At 36.2% G+C, this 19,616-nt stretch overlaps 1 protein-coding gene across 1 annotated transcript in view; it reads right to left on the reverse strand.

Moving 5' to 3' along the window:
- Positions 1 to 19,616, reverse strand: part of LOC113079633 (ras-specific guanine nucleotide-releasing factor RalGPS1-like) — a 29,318-nt gene that overhangs the window by 1,214 nt on the left and 8,488 nt on the right. The window contains exons 5-6 of the mRNA XM_026251876.1: positions 12,834 to 12,923; positions 8,833 to 8,925 (exon numbers count right to left, since the gene is read on the reverse strand). Of these exons, the coding sequence (XP_026107661.1) occupies positions 8,833 to 8,925; positions 12,834 to 12,923 (183 nt within the window). The remainder of the gene's footprint in view (positions 1 to 8,832; positions 8,926 to 12,833; positions 12,924 to 19,616) is intronic.

Genomic DNA, 19,616 nt, shown 5'->3' on the forward strand with positions numbered 1-19,616 from the left:
CAACCTGCAGAGGGAAACCATCAGACCAACTGTTTTCTGATGCTTCTTTTAGACTTCAGACCTGTTAGCGGTCATGCCCTGGGTTTGACCTGCACCACACACTCTTAAAACACACTTCTGGAGGATGAAGACCTTAAGATCTGTAGTATAGATGGTAAATCTGGATGAAACGGTCCTGAAGATAAAGCTGCTATTCGTTAACCATCCTTGTTCAAAGCCAAACGCTATGCAAGCATGTGAACGTGAAATGTATCAGATTTATCTCTTTTGGAGATTGTGATGAGTGATGATTATTAATTGACAGTGAAAAACATGTCATTTTTCCACTGTGCAAGTGCTACAATATCAGAGAAGAAAATGAAAACCAAACTATAGCAAAACATCTAAACATTCTGGCTTCCTTTTCCCAATAGGTTTAATAGTTTATACTGTACCTCTGCCCACCCAGCTTGTTTCAAAATACAACCAACAACTCCAAAGCCAAAGCGGCATGTGGTGCAAAACTCAGGAGACACTTGTGCCTTTATACATGTGCCGCATAAATAACGACTCTGGCTGGTTATGCCATGAGCTCATGGAATCCCCAATCTGATTGGTTTAGGAGTCTCAAGGGGACAATACTAAAGGCTTGCACACTTGCAGAGGTAAATACCTCATGATGGGAAGAAATAGACACATTTGAAATTCCACTGAGTAATGTAGAAAACTGTGGGCAAAACTGAGCTGTGAAACATCAAGGCGCTAGTCAAGGTATTCAATCAAACAACAGCTGTATAAACACATATACTGAGAAAACGCTAACAGAGAATAGTGTGATTTAACACAGAATTAATAATGTTCATTATAAGTATACAATATTGTCGAAAAATGTTTTGAAAGAGGTTCCTTATGCATTTATTTGAACAAAAACACCGTGAAAATTGTGAAATATTATTATAGTTTTACATAACAGTTTTCTGTGAAAATGTTTAAAAATAGTATTCATTCCTGTGATCAAAGCTGTATTTTCAGCATCATGATTCTTCAGAAATCATTCTGATATGATGATTTGCTGCTCAAGAAACATTTCTGATAATTATCAGTGTTTAAAACAGTTGTGCTTTCTCATATTTTTGTGGAAACCATCAGGATTTCAGGATTCTTTGATGAACTGAATGCTCAAAATAACAATTAATTTGAAATATATCTTTTGTCACATTATAAATGATTTTAATGTCACTTTTAATCAATGTCATGCTTCCTTGCTGAATATAAATCCAATAAATTTTACACATTTTTAAATGCTAGTGTAGAAACATGAAAAAGGCTTAAAAAAATGTGCACAAAAAGTGTCAGAATTTCATTTTAGTGATGGTTTTTGATACACCGGCCAACCAGAGAAACACATTTAGTTTTAGACTTCTTTTTAGACATCCAACTAGACTATTACATTCAGAGTTATGTATTTACCACACACCTTTATCTAAATCAACTTATGCATTAAAGGTTGCATTTTATCAGTTCATGCATTTCCTGGGCTTTTACTGTTTGAGCTACAGGAACACAACTTAACATTTCCAGAATGAGTAAGGTTTGTTCTAACGACTAACCAATAGGTATGAGTGTGCAAAGTGTAAGTACTGTTATACAAAAATAAAGTCTTCACTTAGAAGCTGGAAATGTCATGGATATACAAGGTGCACAGTGGGACTGATGGAAAAAACTAATGCACAAGAGGCAATTTCCTTTCAGTTTATGTCCAGTATATCACTCCACACTGACACAACACTTTTCCAACACACAAGCCGTCGAACATCCTTTTAGAGGATGCATAGGAACATTTTATGGTAGGATTTGAGAGTAAGCTAGATGGACATCAGATGCCAAAGCTAAAGCATGAAGCCATGAAGACATACAGTAACTCAACTCCTCCAGCATGGAAACGTAGAGTGAGCCGATGAAGTGCAATATGTAAAAGGATTTAAAATCGGGACAGTCAGCATCCTGGTGTTATAGTTGGCAGTGGGGTGAGAAGTGTAAGAAGAGACTGTGTCATGTTTCATGTTTGTGGTGAGCAGATCTGATGGATGTTGATGGAAATGTGATGGATGAATGTGCGTGAGCCGGGGAAGGGATGGTGTATGATGAATACAGATGGATTGCAAGGGAAGAGGAAGCGGTCGAGACCTATAGGAAACACGGATGTGTACACAAACACACACAAGGCCTCGCTGCTTGGTGTCATCAGATATGCTTACATGAACTGCAGACATCCTTAAAAAAGAGACATAAATGATTTGAACATATGTAACCACAAACCAAAAGAACAGAAACTATGACTATTTAATGTTGGAACAGAATCATTTGCTCTGAGAGCTGCAGTTATGACACAAACTTTGTTATTATTAACAACGTAATAATAAACAACATGACCTAAAATATTTTCAAATACAGAGCTATTATTACATTTATGATTATTTGACTATTCGGGCAAAAATTTGCTAATAAAACCCAACGTTTCAAACAGGAACTAATCTTAGGAAAAGGGTCAAGAAAATGTATAAATAATATTTCATTTCAAAACTAAAACACAAATGCAATGCAAAGCAATGCCATAATATAATATAATATAATATAATATAATATAATATAATATAATATAATATAATATAATATAATATAATATAATATAATATAATATAATATAATATAATATAATATAATAATTACAAAATGTGGTTATGGAGTAACTATCAATGAGAAACAGTAATTTTTCTTTGGACAGAATGACTAATTAAACAGACTCTGATGTCATTTAATGGTCGGTAAATGGATAAAATACTTAAAACTTATATTTAAGCATTTCATTGTGATTGTTTACATTTTAAAAGAATTTATAAATAGGGCTGCATGACTATTGCAATTATTTTGTCACATATAGCAATCTGCTATAAACCTAGGACACAAGTTCCTATCAAACTTGCAGCACATTCAGAGATAATCTAATCTCTGCATGGTAATCCTCGAAAAATTCTTCATCTTTCTTCTGCAATTTTTTAACTTGTGTTTTCGAGCTTAAATATAACTGGAACATTTGTGAGATTCACCCACATTCTTCGACTGTGTCCAAATATCAGGATATTAGAAGCAATTGAGAATGACTTGTAAAAATTTGCATGCGTTTTTATTTAACGGACTAGAACAAATGGTTTATGTCATTACATGCCTCACAGATTTCCACTGTAATCATTAATGTTTAACACAGGGAAGAACTGACACGAGGAATCCTGGAAGTAAAGGGCATATTCCACTATAGCAAATGAAAGCGGACACACCAGCGAGACGATCAATGGAAACACTGTCAGATGGATTAACAGCCAGTGTAACATCTCCATGCAACAAACCAGGCTTCTATAATCAAGCTTGGATCCTCTGTCAATTAAAAAGCCAAGCGCTTTCATATACAAGATTATCTTACTGCTCGGAAACCAGGCTTGTGCAGAATTCAGAGCTGAAGAATTAGTTCCAGCACATTGTGGATTTGAAATGAACTGGTTACAACATGCAGGATCGGTTTGAAATTTGAATTAGAATGACAGGAAGTGGAATTTAATGGATTTGAATTTTTAAATCTGATGATGACGTTGAGACTAAGGCTGCATTTAAATATGGGAGTGAATCCCCTAAATATAATTTCAAGTGTGTATGGAACAGAACTCAATCTCAAAACTAGGAAGACTGACACCATCTTGCACATTTAGTATTTGCTTTCTTTAACCAATGTTATATTACATGTGATGCCCTAAGTGTTTTTTGAGCTGTGCGTGTATAGAACAGGATTAAATACTAAATGCTGAATTGATAACTGAATTTAGCTGCAGAGTTTGTGTGGCCTTCATGTGGCATATAAAGAGTGGACTGTCAGTATGGAGAAGGTCTTGCTGCCCAGTCTCAACTGTGCATGTCAAAATATGAAGCTGTTGTTAAAAAAAAAAAAAAAAACATTCTCACATACGATCACCACTATGCTCAGAAATAATCTGTTTGCTTATGTTTCCATTCAGATTTTTAATTGCCAAAGCCTTTTAAATTACAGTTCAGTTCCTGAATTTGAATCACAAACTGTATGCAGAATGAATATGAATGTAAAACAATTAAAGAAATTGTTAAAATGCAGTTTAGAGGTATTTTAAAGGGGACAATCTTTACATGTGGGCTTAAAAAAAAATTAACTGAAAGTTTTGGAAAAAGAAAGAAAGAAAGAAAGAAAGAAAGAAAGAAAGAGAAAACAACTTTTTTTCTCACAATTCTGGTTTGCGAATTCTGCCAAAGAATAAAAAAAGGTAATTGCGACTTTTTCTCTTAAATCTGACTTTTTCTTGTTTAGATTTATTTCTGAACACAATTTCGAGTTTTCATCTGGAAGAAGAAATAATTGTGAGATATAAACTCAGAATGACCTTTTAATTTTTTTTATTCTGTTGTAAACAGGTTCACATTGGAAGGATCCTTCAAATAATCAAACAAACGTTTCAATGAAAAATCACTGGACAAATGAAAGGAAACTGTGATAGTCCTGCTCTGCTGTCACACAGTGGGGTTTAATCACTGTTTTGTCACACTTTAAGAGAATTTGGTTTTTCCCATACACTGCAGTAAACGGCAGGCGTTAAATGTGTGGAAAGGCTATCCATATCCCTGGTTGTAGCCAAAGTCCCATTTGAGTTGTTTATTTGGAGGCCAATTTATTTAGAAAGTGTGACATATTACATCATATTGTGCGTTGTACTTTCTCCCATTCATAGTAAAATTAGTGCATGCAAAGTCTCTGTTGCAATCCTACATTCAAGTATTGCATACTGCATATTGTGCTGCCATCAAAAGAGACTTTCAAGCTGTCCGCCAGGATATCACTGGCACTTATGGGGTTAAGCGTTCACTGATCGAAGCCAAAGATGAATCAACCACAATCATGGGACCATCTGTATCTGTGATTTCCTTGCACACAAAAATAAATAAATAAATAAAACTAATGTCCACAGTACTCTGACCTTCCCATCAATGAAGCCTGTAATGCAGCGAACAGTTTCTTCTGGTAAGAGTCAGAGCTCATCTAAATCACGGGTTTGGAAAACGATCTTGCTAGCGGTAGTTCTGGGCTTTAGGGTGTTGAAAGCGGATATATAGCATGTTTCAGGTGGTTTCAGCATGCCTAACATCGAATATTAGCCAGTATTTTCTGAATCTGTGATTCAAATCAGTTTTCTCAGTGCCAGCTGCTGAGAAGCTCTTGACAGGCTAATCCTCCCGGAGAACACTGGATTATCTTTCTTCAGCGTTTGACATTACTTTTTAAATAATGGTGGGGATTGAAATCACCCGTTTGAAACAAAGGCACTGAAAAAGCTCCTGTTCTGGGATGTAAAACGCCATAATGAAGTGACTGAGAGGGAAAATGTGTGCAGGACCTTGCAAAAGCATCCAGAGGTCTCTGGCTGAGAGAGCAAGTGTAAGGAAAGATATATTGGTTGCTGGTAACTAGGGGATGAAACAAGCACTACTGGTCCCTGGACACCAATTAGACCTGGGCTACTTTCAATATAGCAGAGTCAAATCACAGAGCCATAAACGTTTTTTTGCATCATTCATGTAGCACACATGGTGTGTGACGAGTTACAAGCCAGTTTAATACGTGCCATTAGTGTTTAAATCACTAATCGTAACACTGAGTTCAAACCAGACACAATAATGAGCTAAAAAGCTAAAGTAGGGCTGTCAAACTAGAATTAAAATTTATTTAAACCTAAAGAGTAATATATCATAAACCTATATATTATATTTAATTAATTGCATGTGATAAATCTGATGTAAAGTGAGATTCCGTCCTTAACTACTGCAACCATGACAAGAACATTCATGTTGTTTTATTGGTCTTTAGTCTTCTGATTTGGTATTTTCAGGCCACCGTCCATGAGGCATTGATCAAACTGAGGAATGAGGCTGAGTAAATGATAACAAATTAAATTTTTGGGGGGTGGAATTTCCCTTCGAGTGTGGACAGATTAATTACTCTTCCATGAAAACTGATTCATCAAATCTGGCGAGATCATAGTGCAAGAATGAGCAGCAACATCAGAGATGCTAATAAGATTTTGCTGTGTGACATCATCATTATCTTCATATACTGTACTGTATACAGTCAAGGCCTTGAGATTTTGAACAACCATTTTTTTTATGTTTTTCCATTGACATTATATCAGATACGTTCATATGTCTTATGCCATAAATAAATGAAAACCTCCCATCCACGTCACCTTGATGAACGCCAAACCTCCGGCGCCATGGAGCTTCTGGATGGCTGTGGAACGGCTTTTAAAAGGACAAAGTGTCTCTGATGGCCCCCACAGGGCCATAAAACTGCCTGAAGAGTTGATCTTGGCATCATCCGCAGCCATCACAGAGGTAAGTCTCACTGAACTAAACCTGCAGCTAAAAATCATTAACGGAATAGCAAAAACACTTGAGTTTAAAACACATTAGGGATCAGACCAATGGATCCAAAATGATTCAAATCTAGTGAGCAGAGCATTGTTTCAAAAACATAGACAGTGTTACATAAAATACATCTTTTGGCTAAATTTTAATGCAATAACATCTTGAACCCCAATTGCAAGTTTTTATCTGAGACATACTCAAAATACAACTTTTTTCATGCAACTCCAAGTCTATTTCACAATTCTGAAAAATAAAAAAGATTAAATTGTAAGGGAAAATAAAATAAAATAAAATAACATTTTAACTTGTTTTATGCAGTGGCAGAACCAAGCTTTCATAATAGCAATCAATTAGAAAACTCAGATTAAAATAGAATCATATTAATATCATACAAGTTATCTATCAACATCAAACAATATGAAAATAAAAGAAAGCAGATAGAGTGAGAGACGCGGTATACGGTGCGCATCATTTGCGTGCTTGAGCGCACGCCGCAGTCAAAGTTCAAAATAGTTCAACTTTTGCCGCTGCGCTCTGTGACGATTACCAGCGCGACCAATAGAATCGGGGAGAGACCTATACTTGTCGAGGGATCCAAACAAGCACGGAAATTAAAATGGATGAACGGCTAGTACGGTGTGTGTGTCAGAATTTCCTGAGTTGTACGATACAAGTTTGAGGTCGTACCCACAGCCTCTTCTTCCTTGCTTCTCTCTTAATTCTCATCAGCAGGACTAGTGATATCGCTCGCTTCTTACAACGGGACAGATAACATGTTTGCTGCTGACCAAAAGGAGGAACAACAGACTATGAAAGAGCTCCCGCTAAAAGTTTTTAAAACTCTGCCTACACCGTAGCGCAGCGCAGCGCAAATCGCGTTGTATCTGAAGGGCAACGCTGAAATGCGCATACCGCGTCCTGTGTGAAAGGCCCAACGTAAAGACGCGCGTCTGGAGGTCTCGCGGCGCAGTACACGAGTTATGAGTTATGAAAAGGACCATTGCAAGCTGAGAGCGACCGGCTTTTGTGGTGGAAATTGGCAGTAATACCCCCACCTACGCAGCTGTACCTGAGTGTCTCTGGGACATCAGTGCGGTCGGAGCGCGTCTTCTCAACAGCTGGACATATAGTGAATAAAAAATGCTCTGCTCTGGACCCCGAAAATGTTGATCGACTTGTTTTCCTGTCCAATAAATTTGTAATGGCCTTATTTTGCGCCTTTTTGCGCATTAGAATATGCCTGCCTAGTGTCGGTTACGTTCAATAAAAAAAACACACACATGGCCTGTTCTCAAGTCCTTTTAAAGTTTCATTTTTTGAACAATTTTTTTAAATGGATTGAATCATTATTAAAAATAATCTTGGAGATTTTACAATCGATTCAATGAACACTTATGTCTTAAAAATCGAAAATGATTTTTTCTCAAAAGTGACAGCACTAGCTCTGAGCGCGCCTGTCGAATAAAATTACATTTCTAAATATTTTAAAGAAGAAAAGTTATTTTAAATCGTAATAATGTTTCACAATATTACTGATTTGACTGTATTTTTTTTTCACCAAACAAATAAAACTTTAGTAAGCATTAGAGATTTTCCAAAAAACATTAAAAACTTCTTTCCATCCCATAACTTTGAAATGTAGCTTAAAATGAGTGTTTTTGTTGTTGTTGTTGTTTTGCTTTCAGTCCTTCACAACTTTGATTTCATGCAAAATATTCATTTGGGATAATCAGTAGTTATGACTAATGTTTTCTGCCATCTACACTTATTGAAAACCATACAGCAGACAGCAGAATGAGAGAAGTGTTATGCTTGGATTTCACTTTTCTCCACAAAGTTAGATTTTAAAGAGTAACTTTCCATTTTAAACGACAGACGCTTATGTTAAAAACCATCACTTTTAAAATCAGCAGAAAAAAAAATGTTACAGGACTAAGTGGGTAAAGTGCTGAAAATGTTATTATGGTGATGTATGAGCAACACATTTGTATAATTCAGACATTTTGATTAAGGTCTGTGATGAGTCTGGCTTTATTTCGCTGTACTGTGGGGACAAAACCATTCCCAGAAGTGAGCCGAATCTGACCGAACCATTTCTTGAGGACGGTCCTCTGATTCATTAAATAAAGCGTGTTCACTCTAGATCTGTCAACCATGTGATTATATCGTCTGCCCTGCCTTATATACAAAGACATCTGAGAGGAATATTTTTCTACATATGAAATATGACTGCAAATAGACATATGATTATGACATATATTTTTTCTGTATGTTTTTTTTTTATGCAGCTCATGCTATTTGTATCATATGGTGCAGGTTTGGGTTTTGTCATTCAATGTGTGCAAGTGTGTTTCTTACCGCCCAGGTCTTGCTCAGTCTAAAAATGGGAGCGCTTTGCAATGCAGACACCACCGACACCATAGAATGAAGGTTATTCAGCTCTAGAAGTTTCTGCAGACATAGAAAACAAGTGATGAATTGATATACAGTTCAGAAAACTTGATGCACAAACCACAAATAGTGTGTTTGAAGCACAAGAGAGAGTCAACACTGCGAATCATTTGAATCAGTTCGGGAGTTCGTAGCGGATTTGCGAATCATTTGAGTCAATTTGGGAGTTCAAAGCGGGTTCGCGAAACATTTGAGTAATTTCGGGTGTTCAAAGCGGTTTCGCGAATCATTTGAGTCATTTTGTGGATCGTGAATCATTTGAATCAGTTCGGGAGTTCGGAGTGGGATCGCGAATCATTTGATTCAGTTTGGGGAACGCGAATCATTTTAATCAGTTCGGGAGTTCGTAGTGGGTTCGCGAATCATTTGAATCAGTTTGGGGATCGTGAATCATTTGAATCAGTTCGGGAGTTCGGAGTGGGATCGCGAATCATTTGATTCAGTTTGGGGAACGCGAATTATTTGAATCAGTTCGGGAGTTCGTAGTGGGTTCGCGAATCATTTGAGTCAGTTTGGGGAACGTGAATAATTTCAATCAGTTCGGGAGTTCGTAGCTGGTTCGCGAATCATTTGAGTCATTTTGTGGATCGTGAATCATTTGAATCAGTTCGGGAGTTCGGAGTGGGATCGCGAATCATTTGATTCAGTTTGGGGAACGCGAATCATTTGAATCAGTTCGGGAGTTCGTAGAGGGATCGCGAATCATTTGATTCAGTATGGGGAACGCGAATCATTTGATTCAGTTTGGGGAACGCGAATCATTTGAATCAGTTCGGGAGTTCGGAGCTGGTTCGCGAATCGTTTGAGTCAGTTTGGGAGTTCGGAGCGGGATCGCGAATCATTTGAGTCAGTTTGGGAGTTTGAATGCAGTAATGCAGTAGCTCTTTCTAAGGGTATTTTTTCAAAATCCTTTTGCACATTTTATTTATGTACAGTAGTTCTTTCTAGCTCAAGCAAATCCACAAACTAATAAAAGGAATTATTATTAAGGTTGCCTGTTGACTGCTGTATATAAAACCCCTTCATTATAGTTGTTGTTACATCAGGGGATGAGGCGAATCATCATCAAAAAATAAATAAATAAATAACAGAAAATATATATTTTTTGGCTATAATAGAGTACCAGCACCTCTTTTGGGCCACTTAAAGCACTGACGAGGCCTATGATCACTTCGTTCAATTGTAAGAAAACAAGCTGAGAAAAAGACTGAATCCAATATTATTATAAAATTATAGCATAACTTTTTTTTTATTTTTATTTTTTTGTAGGCCGGTCATTTTTGACCATGCAGACCTCAAGTGTAACATGGTGGTGAAAAAAATCCCAAACAAGTACAACAATTAGAAAATAAGTTTATATTTTTTTTTTTTGTCTTGTCTTACGCAAAAACTTGCTTTATTTTGATTAAAATTAAGACAAAAAAATAGTAATAAAAATATATATCTTACGCCATCGACAACAGTATCTTGACTTAAGAATATTTAGATACTTGTAATGACGAACAAGACAAAATACAGAAGAAAATAATTGTTTGCATTGAAAAAGTACATTTATTTGGCAATTGCTCCCATTTGACTGGTTTTACATGATTTTATCATGTTTTGCTATTAAACGTAGGTAATGAAAAGTTCTCACTTCAGAAAGGGTTGGATTTCAATTTGTGAAAGCACAGAGAATGCACTTCTAATGAAGCAGACATGTACTGTTGTCTGTTTGTTAGGTTAGATGATGTCACACTCAAAACTCCCATCACTGCTCTCTGATTGGACGCCATCCAAGACAGTGACCTTCAGTGAGATACAGACCTGCTTTCATCATTACTCCTACAATGAAGACCCAACAAACTCTAGAATGATGGAGAACTTATTTGTGCTCACTTCAGCAAATTTGGCATGCCAGGATCCACTCCATGAGCCATGACACATGATGAGTACAATCTGAGTTTTTTTTTTTTTCAGCTTTTGTTCTGTCAGTAAATGTTCCTCTGGGATTTAGTCATGAGATTTCTGAAGGATAATATTCCAGCCGCTTCGTTGACGTGGCTTGTTTTGATGTCTTTATCCAGATGAAGGGTGGGCAAACATTTGACAGAGTAATTATCAAATTCAAGATGAAAAACAAAACCAAACTCTTCGTACTGGGTGTTCAATTGCATTAAAAGTGAAGTGTGCAATTGCTGTGCCTCTAGCGGATTTCCAAAAATAATAACAAAGTTTAAGTATCAGCAAATACATCTGTGATAAAAAAGCATTTAGAGAAAATTACAAATGCAACTTTTTAAATTAATAGTTCATACAACAAATTACAACTTGCTGAATATATATATATAAAAAAATCCCAAATGTAGATGGGTTTATTTCTTCATCAGAACAGATTTGGAGAAATTTAGTTTTGCATCACTGGATGCTCTGATGTGAATGGGTGCCGTCAGAATGAGAGTCCAAACAGCTGATAAAAACATCACGATAAACTCCAAGTGATCCACACCAATCCAGTCCATCAGTTAACATCTAGAGAAGACAAAAGCTGCATGTTTGTAAGAAACATATAAACCATTACGATATTTGAACTTAAAACCATCACTTCAGGCTAAAATACGAGTCCATAACCATGAATTCCTCCAGTGAAAAAGTCAATTTCCTGTTGGTCTCTAACATAAAAATCCACCCATATATTTTTTTTTAGAGTTGTTTTGGCTTGTGAACATTGCGTGATTGGTGCAGATTTCTCTCCTTATTCAGACCAGATGACCTTAGCACTGGAGGAAGCGTTATTATGGATAGAGGACATTGTTATCAGCTGCTTAGACTCCCATTCTGACGGCACCCATTCACTGCAGAGGATCTGTTGGTGAGTAAGTGATGCAATGCTTCATTTCTCCAAATCTGTCTTGGAATGCCTGAGGGTGAACTATTCCTTTAAACTGTAGTAGAAGAAAGTGAGAAAACCTTTAATATTAATTTATACCAGCATTTAGTGCAACTGTTGCTGTCTTTAAATCAGCAAAAGCAGAAAGAACAATTCAAAGCACACCTAAATAGTGCCAGGTCATGTTTGAGGAGCTATGACCAGAAAGAGTATAAATATGAACAGTGAATAATATTTTTAAAACCGAGAACGTCTGCATATTGCGAAGAAAGTGCAAGGATCAAAATCAATGAGAGAAGCATAAAAAAATGAGTGCTGCTAATACTGTACATTAACCCCAATTGAGCATTTCTACAGTGTGACTAAAGGTTTCCCAACCAAACAGTTGCCAATGAATATGGAAAAATATATAGCAAAACATTTGGAAAAAAAGTGTATTTATTAAAAACACACTCTATATATTGCAAATGTCAACTTTGGCTTGAATTCATTAAGCACTTTGTGTAAACTAATGGAAATATGAAGGAAAACTGATGCATGCTAATATAATAAAACGAAATAATAACACTTTGTTGATTATTTAGCGTGCAATATGACCTCATTTCAAAGCAGGAACATACTGTATTAAAATCCCTCTGTAGTAGTGCACACTGATGAGTTGAACCGTCAAAGTTAAACAAACTCACAAACATCCAGCTTTATTCTAGCACGATACGACTGGAGCGATTCAACATCATTAGTGTATGTTTCTACAGAATATCTAATCCAGACTCACTGTAAAAGCCCTGATTGTTCATTAGATCCAATTTATAATGTGCTGCACACATAGACAGTATTTTAAGACAACATAGACAGTTCCAAAAATGTTGTCTTAAAAAAATAAGGCAGCACTGCATTATGGGAAATCATCACACATTATTAAACGTACAGAACGATTCACTTGCAATATGCAGATTAGCGATCTTTTCTAACACTAATACTGTTTTTTGCATTGATATAATCAGAATATGGTTTAGTAAAGAGCTGTTCATTAATGTACCTTTGCGATTTTGATGAAGTGGCTCAGGATCTCAGCACGGATCTTCAGGGTTTGAGCGATCAGGATTTCCCGTACCAACCAGAAGCTCACCTGAAGAGATGAGGGAAATGTTTATGTGCCAAAAAAACCCATTTTTAGTAAACATGGCTGAAAATGACATGCTATTACTGTAGCATGTCATGCATTTGTGGTGCGGGATTGCTCAAAAGTTTCCACTATGATGCTAACATGCATTTATTTGCATGACTTATATTTATAAATAAATAAAAATCAATTCATATCAAGAAATGGTCAAAACCAAAACATGAAAACCAGACTTAAAAAGAATGAGAGAGAAAAGCAGAGGTCAGCTGAGGTCAACTTTTCATCTGCGGTTTAAACTCATGACTCGACTGGAGTCAACCCATATCTTGTGGAAAACCCATTTCTGATGGAAATAACGGAGATGGAGGAAAAGTGTTGTTATGTAACGAGTGAAAAATGAGTCCGTCGTTCTGATTATAATTGTACGGCAAACACAGAGCTCTGGGCGCACAGACTTCACTTGGCAGAGACTCACAAGCAAGCAGATGCCGAACAACAATAAGAAAAAGAAAATAACTAAATTAGAAAGCAGATGAAGCCTGAGTGATTCTGACCGTAGTAAACAGTCTAAGATTTCGGCCTCAGGGAACCGTTACAACAGTCAGGTAACAAACCTCAGCAATTCCCTCAAAAGCAGCCTCGATTATATTTCACTCGAGGGGAATCAAACTCAAGAAACTATTTCATGTCTGACTAATAATTAGAAAGAAATTGGCACTCTTGGAAAAGTGAGTCGTAAAAAATACTGCAAGTTGTAAATGAAACAAAGATTTTAGTAATTCCTTTAACAAGAAATTACTATTTGAGTCTTTACTACTTAACATTTTCTTGTTTAATTCAGTGTGTAACTTGTTGTTGAATTGACTAGCAATTCACAGTTATCTCTTTAGACACAATTTAAAAGATAAAATAATAAAAACTGTATAGACATCTAAGGTTACATTTTAAAAGCCCACCTTCAAAGTCCAAAATCCTAAAGTGTACAAATGTAGTTAAAAAAATAAATAAATAAAAATAATCTTTTTTGCTGGTTTATCAATAATAATAATAATAAAAAAGGCCGAGACAGTCGATTTGTCCAAAACCAACAAATAACTGCAGACCTCTCCAAGGAACAGTAAATATATCAGCAAACTAGGAATATATGGACTGAACCGTCCAAGCAAAAGATGTCTTTTCCATCGACCCTCAGGAAGTCAAAGCTTCCACAACACGATGGAGAAAAAGGGCACCATACATTTGGCCCCTGACTTCCATCCTTAAAAGAAGACATTAAACTGATCAAGCACACAAAGCTCTAGAATTAAAATCTAAGAATATTTCATAAATCCTGAGCTGCCTTGAATGTCATGGATGTATTTACTGAGTGTTAAACTATGGGGGACTTCAGAAAGATGGCAGCATCATTATGTTGTTTTAACTCCGAGATTAGCAGGTCTAATAATAAAATCTATCAACTTTAGCAATCTTTGTCGCATTATATGCCAATAGTGGCAGCTCAAACATAGGCAAATAAAAACACTTTATATATATGTGTGAGTGTTTCTTTTCCCCAAAGATGTCATGGCTGTAATTTCATTTTGGTTCTTAACAAACTTTTATTCTGCCATCTCAGATTTTAAGACCCTATATGGTTCAATTTCTGAGAAAAACGTTATGGTTCAATTCCAAAGAATAGAAAAATAAAAGTAGTGTGAGCCAGAAAAAAAAAGCTTTTTGGCTTGTTCAATATCACCCCCTCAATAATGAATCATTTAAAAAACAATACCCTGTGCAAATCCTGACAAAATTGTCAAACTACTCCTCCTTCGTTTCATAAATGTTAACAGACACTCTGGTGTCATCTTTATTAAGATAAACAGGCAACGTTTGAGTCATAGTCAATGAGTTATGATCTAAAGAAAACTAGCTTCAAAGATGTTGGCCAGAAAGTCAAGTTTTCCAGCAATTGTAGGGAACAGAGCAAGTATATCATAGTTTATATAGCAGCTGTGTTAGGTTAAAATATATGAATGTGCAATGATGTCATAGCCTATAGCTTATTATCAAATCATTTACACATTATAAGAGCTCTGGTAGGTTTAGAAACGGGGCACAGAGCTTACATTTCTTGGCTCGGAGATGATGGTTCTTTTTTCCAAAGTGGTTGTAAAGTGGGCTTTACCACAGCTTAGAGCTGTGACCCCTTCACGAGAGAAGGTGAGCTCATCTGGTTCATTCCTACCCATAATGCCTTCAAAACGGCTCTGAAAGCTTCTGTTCCCAGTCTATAAATAATAAACTGGCAAACAGCACTACAATGTTTTGAAGGCCGAAGTTTCTGCTCAGTTGCCATGATGATGGAGCACAGTGTTTCCATGTCCAGTTCCTGCTCACCTGATTTCACTAAAAATACAGAGCTGATTTATTACATGCATAAACTCTACGAGATATTTAGCAGAGCTCTTGAGTAGAGCTGTTTGACTTTTCCTGAAAAAAAAAACATGATTTTGATTTATGATTTAATTATACTCGTTTGCAAGCCTGCACAATACAGACGGAATTTTGTAATAATTTAACAATATGGGTATAATAATAATAATTATTATTATTGCTACTATGAAACATAAATATAAACATTACTTAAAAAAACAGCAAAATAAGTAATATTTTAATAATTTACCATAGAATTAAAAAATCTAATATTTAAGAAAAATAATATAGTAATTTATCAAATAAAATTTACATTTACATTCCTGTGCTAGTTTGCGGACCTGCAAAATTTGGCCAAAATGTTGTGATTATATATGAATACAGATTTAATAATAATAATAATAATTGTATTAGTATTAAATATTCAAAGAAATAACAAAAAACCTTTTTGTTGTTGTTACTACTAATACATAAAAATATAAAAAAAATGCTACAAAGTAAATACACATTACTATTGTTATATTTCACTGTAAAATAAAACAATCTAATATTTAATAAAAGTAATATAATAATTATTTTATTTTAATACTTTTATTTTATATCAGGAACTGAGCCTCTGAGATGCTGAAAACACAGGTGAATCATTACCTGCTTGCATGGAAATGAACACATGCTTGACTCTGAAACGCAGCACATTTATTTAATTAAATACATTTTAATAATTCACATTAAATGTTTATTTCTGTGAGCTCACACTAAGGTTTAATTTTTATTAATCATGCAGCCTTGCTTGAACACACACGCAAAACGCGTCACCCTGATGCCTCAAATGATGCAGATGAAGTGACAAGCCAATGTGTAACAATAGAGTTAGAGGTTTGTTTAAATCACTGTGTAACAAGAGCAATGTAATAGTGATGCTTGATTTCACATATACAATTATGCATATATAAATATATGAAACATTCAAAACTGCTCACTCTCTAAACACTACATGGAACAAGAGGCATTGTTTAAAGCAAACACACACTTGGGTGGCCAAGAAATGTGGCTCAAAGCCACTCCATCTTTCCGAAGGTCTGGAAGCCAGCTCATCATGTTCGGCTTAATGATGTCATAAAACCAACAACGCCGAGAGCCAAGACAGAAGGAACTGACACGCTAAGATCATTTCAAAGGGAAAATGTGCAGCGGGGAACCTGATACATTTATGTAACTTCCACACACTCCTGGCTCAGAAGCTAGAACAAATTGTCTCATTATACATGTGTTATAATTGTAAAAGTGGGTCATCTACTGTCTGCTTTATAGTACTTTCATGAAATCTTGAATATGAAAAATTAGGACAGTTAATCTGATTAGGTTTCGGATTTAAAGAGAAAGATTTAAAATCAAATGAACTTCAGGCTCAAACTTCATAAATAAGCAGAACTGGAAGCACTGCATAGAAACCGCAAGTTTAGTTGAGATTAATTTATGGCCAAATGTTTCAAATTTTCTTAAAACCAAACTTCCTTCTGGTTTTATAATGAATGGTTCCTTAAGCATTTCAATCCAACACCATCACCACATTTGAATAACAAACAACATTTTAAATGTCAAAACTCATTCTGTGAACAAAACTGATTCACAAATCTTTCCTATGAGGCATGCGAGTGGAGACTGGAGAAAAAAGCCCCATGCATTTGCACACAAAAAAATAACTCCCTGGCAGAAATACTGTTTAAAAAAAATAATAATTTGTGGATAATTTTGACATGTCACCTCATACTATATGGAAAAACTTTGAATCAGTGTGCTCATTTACAAGATACATTTCAACATGATGAATTAAAACAAATAATTGTTTAAAGGAATGCTTCACCAAAAAAATTAAATGAGTGTTTCTTCATCTCATTGCATCACTTGCTCACCAATGGATCCTCTGCAGTGAATGGGTGCCGTCAGAATGAGAGTCCAAAAAGCTGATTAAAACGTCACAATAATCCACAGATAACCCACACCACTCCAGTCCACCAGTTTACATCTGGTGAAGCAATAAACTTTGTGTTTGTAAGAAACAAATCAAAGTCAAGTCAACTCAAAGTGTGCTTTATTTAAATTCTTCCAAATGTGCAGCAGATACATACAGAGAAATGAAATAGCGTTACTCTCAGACCCTTGGTGCATACAGATAACACCAAACACTAACAGTAGACATAATCCAGATAAATACAGTTTAGGCATCAAAACTATGAATTAACACATGTGGAATTATATATGGAATTATATACATAACAAAAAAGTGTGAAACAACCGAAAATATGTAATATTCTTGGTTCTTCAAAGTAGCCACCTTTTGCTTTGATTACTGCTTTGCACACTCTTGGCGTTCTCTTGATGAGCTTCAAGAGGTAGTCACCTGAAATGGTCTTCCAACAGTCTTGAAGGAGTTCCTCGAGAGATGCTTAGCAATTGTTGGCCCTTTTGCCTTCTGTCTGCGGTCCAGCTCACCCCTAAACCATCTGGATTGGGTTCAGGTCCGGTGACTGTGGAGGTCATGTCATCTGGAGCAGCACCCCATCACTCTCCTTCTTGCTCAAATAGCCCTTGATGCCTTCAGTGTGACTCTACAATTTTCATAGTCATGAAAATAAAGAAAACTCTTTGAATGAGAAGGTGTGTCCAAACTTTTGGTCTGTACTGTATATATAGTACAGTTATATATCATACACACACTCACACACACACACACACACAAACAACCTAAACGATATACAAATAATGAAAGAAAGAAAGACAAAAAAAGGTGGCATAAGGCATATGGCAGTTAAGCGAGCAAACCAGTGAAAAGCAAACTGAAGACACAGTATAATGTGCAAAAACTGTAGTGCAAAAAGAGCTTATGAGTTTGTTAAAGTGATAAATAGCTAAAGAGCTCAGAGAACAGTCTTTAATTAAACAGTCAAAGATGTAGTTTGCAGTACAATGCTGGATGAGGTAGTGAGCAGTCTAATGCTGCACAAAGTGACTGGTGCAGGTCCGTGTGTGTGTGTGTGTGTGTATTTGGGAGGGGGGAGTAGAAGGGGAGTGGAATGGTCCTTTGGTAAAACCTTTTTTTTACCTCAACCAGCATTGTACTGCAAACGCCTCGCTTCTGTAGTTTGTCTCATCTCTTTTGCTATGAGACCCACCACAGTCGTGTCATCCGCAAACTTAATAAAGAGGTTGGAGTTGTGTGACGGTGTGCAGTCATGGGTCAGCAGAGTGAAGAAGAGGGGGCTCAGCACACATCCTTGGGGGGCCCCAGTGTTCAGTGTGAATGTGTTGCTGCTGACCCGTACTGCCTGAGGTCAGAAAGTCTGTTGAGGGATAATTGTGTTGAACGCAGAACTGAAGTCTATGAACAGCATTCTGACGTATGAGTCCTTTTTGTCTATATGTGTGAGTGCTGAGTGGACGGTAGCTGCGATGGCATCATCAGTTGAGCATTGGACCGATATGCAAACTGGAATCGGTCCAGGGAGCGGGTGGGGGGTTGCAGACTTGATATGGTGCATGACTATCCGTTCAAAGCACTTAATGATAATAGGAGTAAGTGCAACTGGACGGTGGTCATTGAAGCAGGATGTAATGTTCTGGCTAAAATACAAGTCCTCTATCCATAATGTTACTTTCTCCAATGAAAAAGTAATCTGTTCTGAATCAGGAGAGAAATCTGCATAGTTCAAGCACTGTTTACAAGCAAAACTGTGGGTGGATTTTGATGTGAGAGAACAACAGAGGATGGACTTTTTCCCTGGAGGAAGCGTTATTATGGAGGGCTTTTAGCCAGAAGCAACATTTTAAAATTAAAACATCTTAATGATGGATCTGTTTCTTACAAACATGCATCCCGTGGCTTCTCAAGACATTAACTGATGGACTGGAGCGGTGTGGATTATTGTGATGTTTTTATCAGCTGTTTGGACTCTCATTCTGACGGCACCCATTCACTGCAGAGGATCTACTGGTGAGCAAGTGATGCAATGCTACATTTCTACAAATTTGATAAAGAAAACAAACTCAAGACTTGAGAACATTTTCAGCAATTTAAAAAATATATTTTTTTTTTGGGTGAACTATTCCTTTAAGTGCACAAACAACTCAGACAGTCTTGTTAATAATTTCTCACATGTATCTTTATGAAAAAGAGATTTTCGCTGTTAGACGAGATGGTAAATGATTTGTTGGAGTGATAATTTATTAAAACAGCATGTGCTCTATCTCAGCAACATACGAGATGTCAAGATGAATGTTAATGTAACA

The sequence above is a fragment of the Carassius auratus genome, unplaced genomic scaffold, assembly GCF_003368295.1.
Source record: "Carassius auratus strain Wakin unplaced genomic scaffold, ASM336829v1 scaf_tig00028853, whole genome shotgun sequence".
Classification (NCBI taxonomy): domain Eukaryota; kingdom Metazoa; phylum Chordata; class Actinopteri; order Cypriniformes; family Cyprinidae; genus Carassius; species Carassius auratus.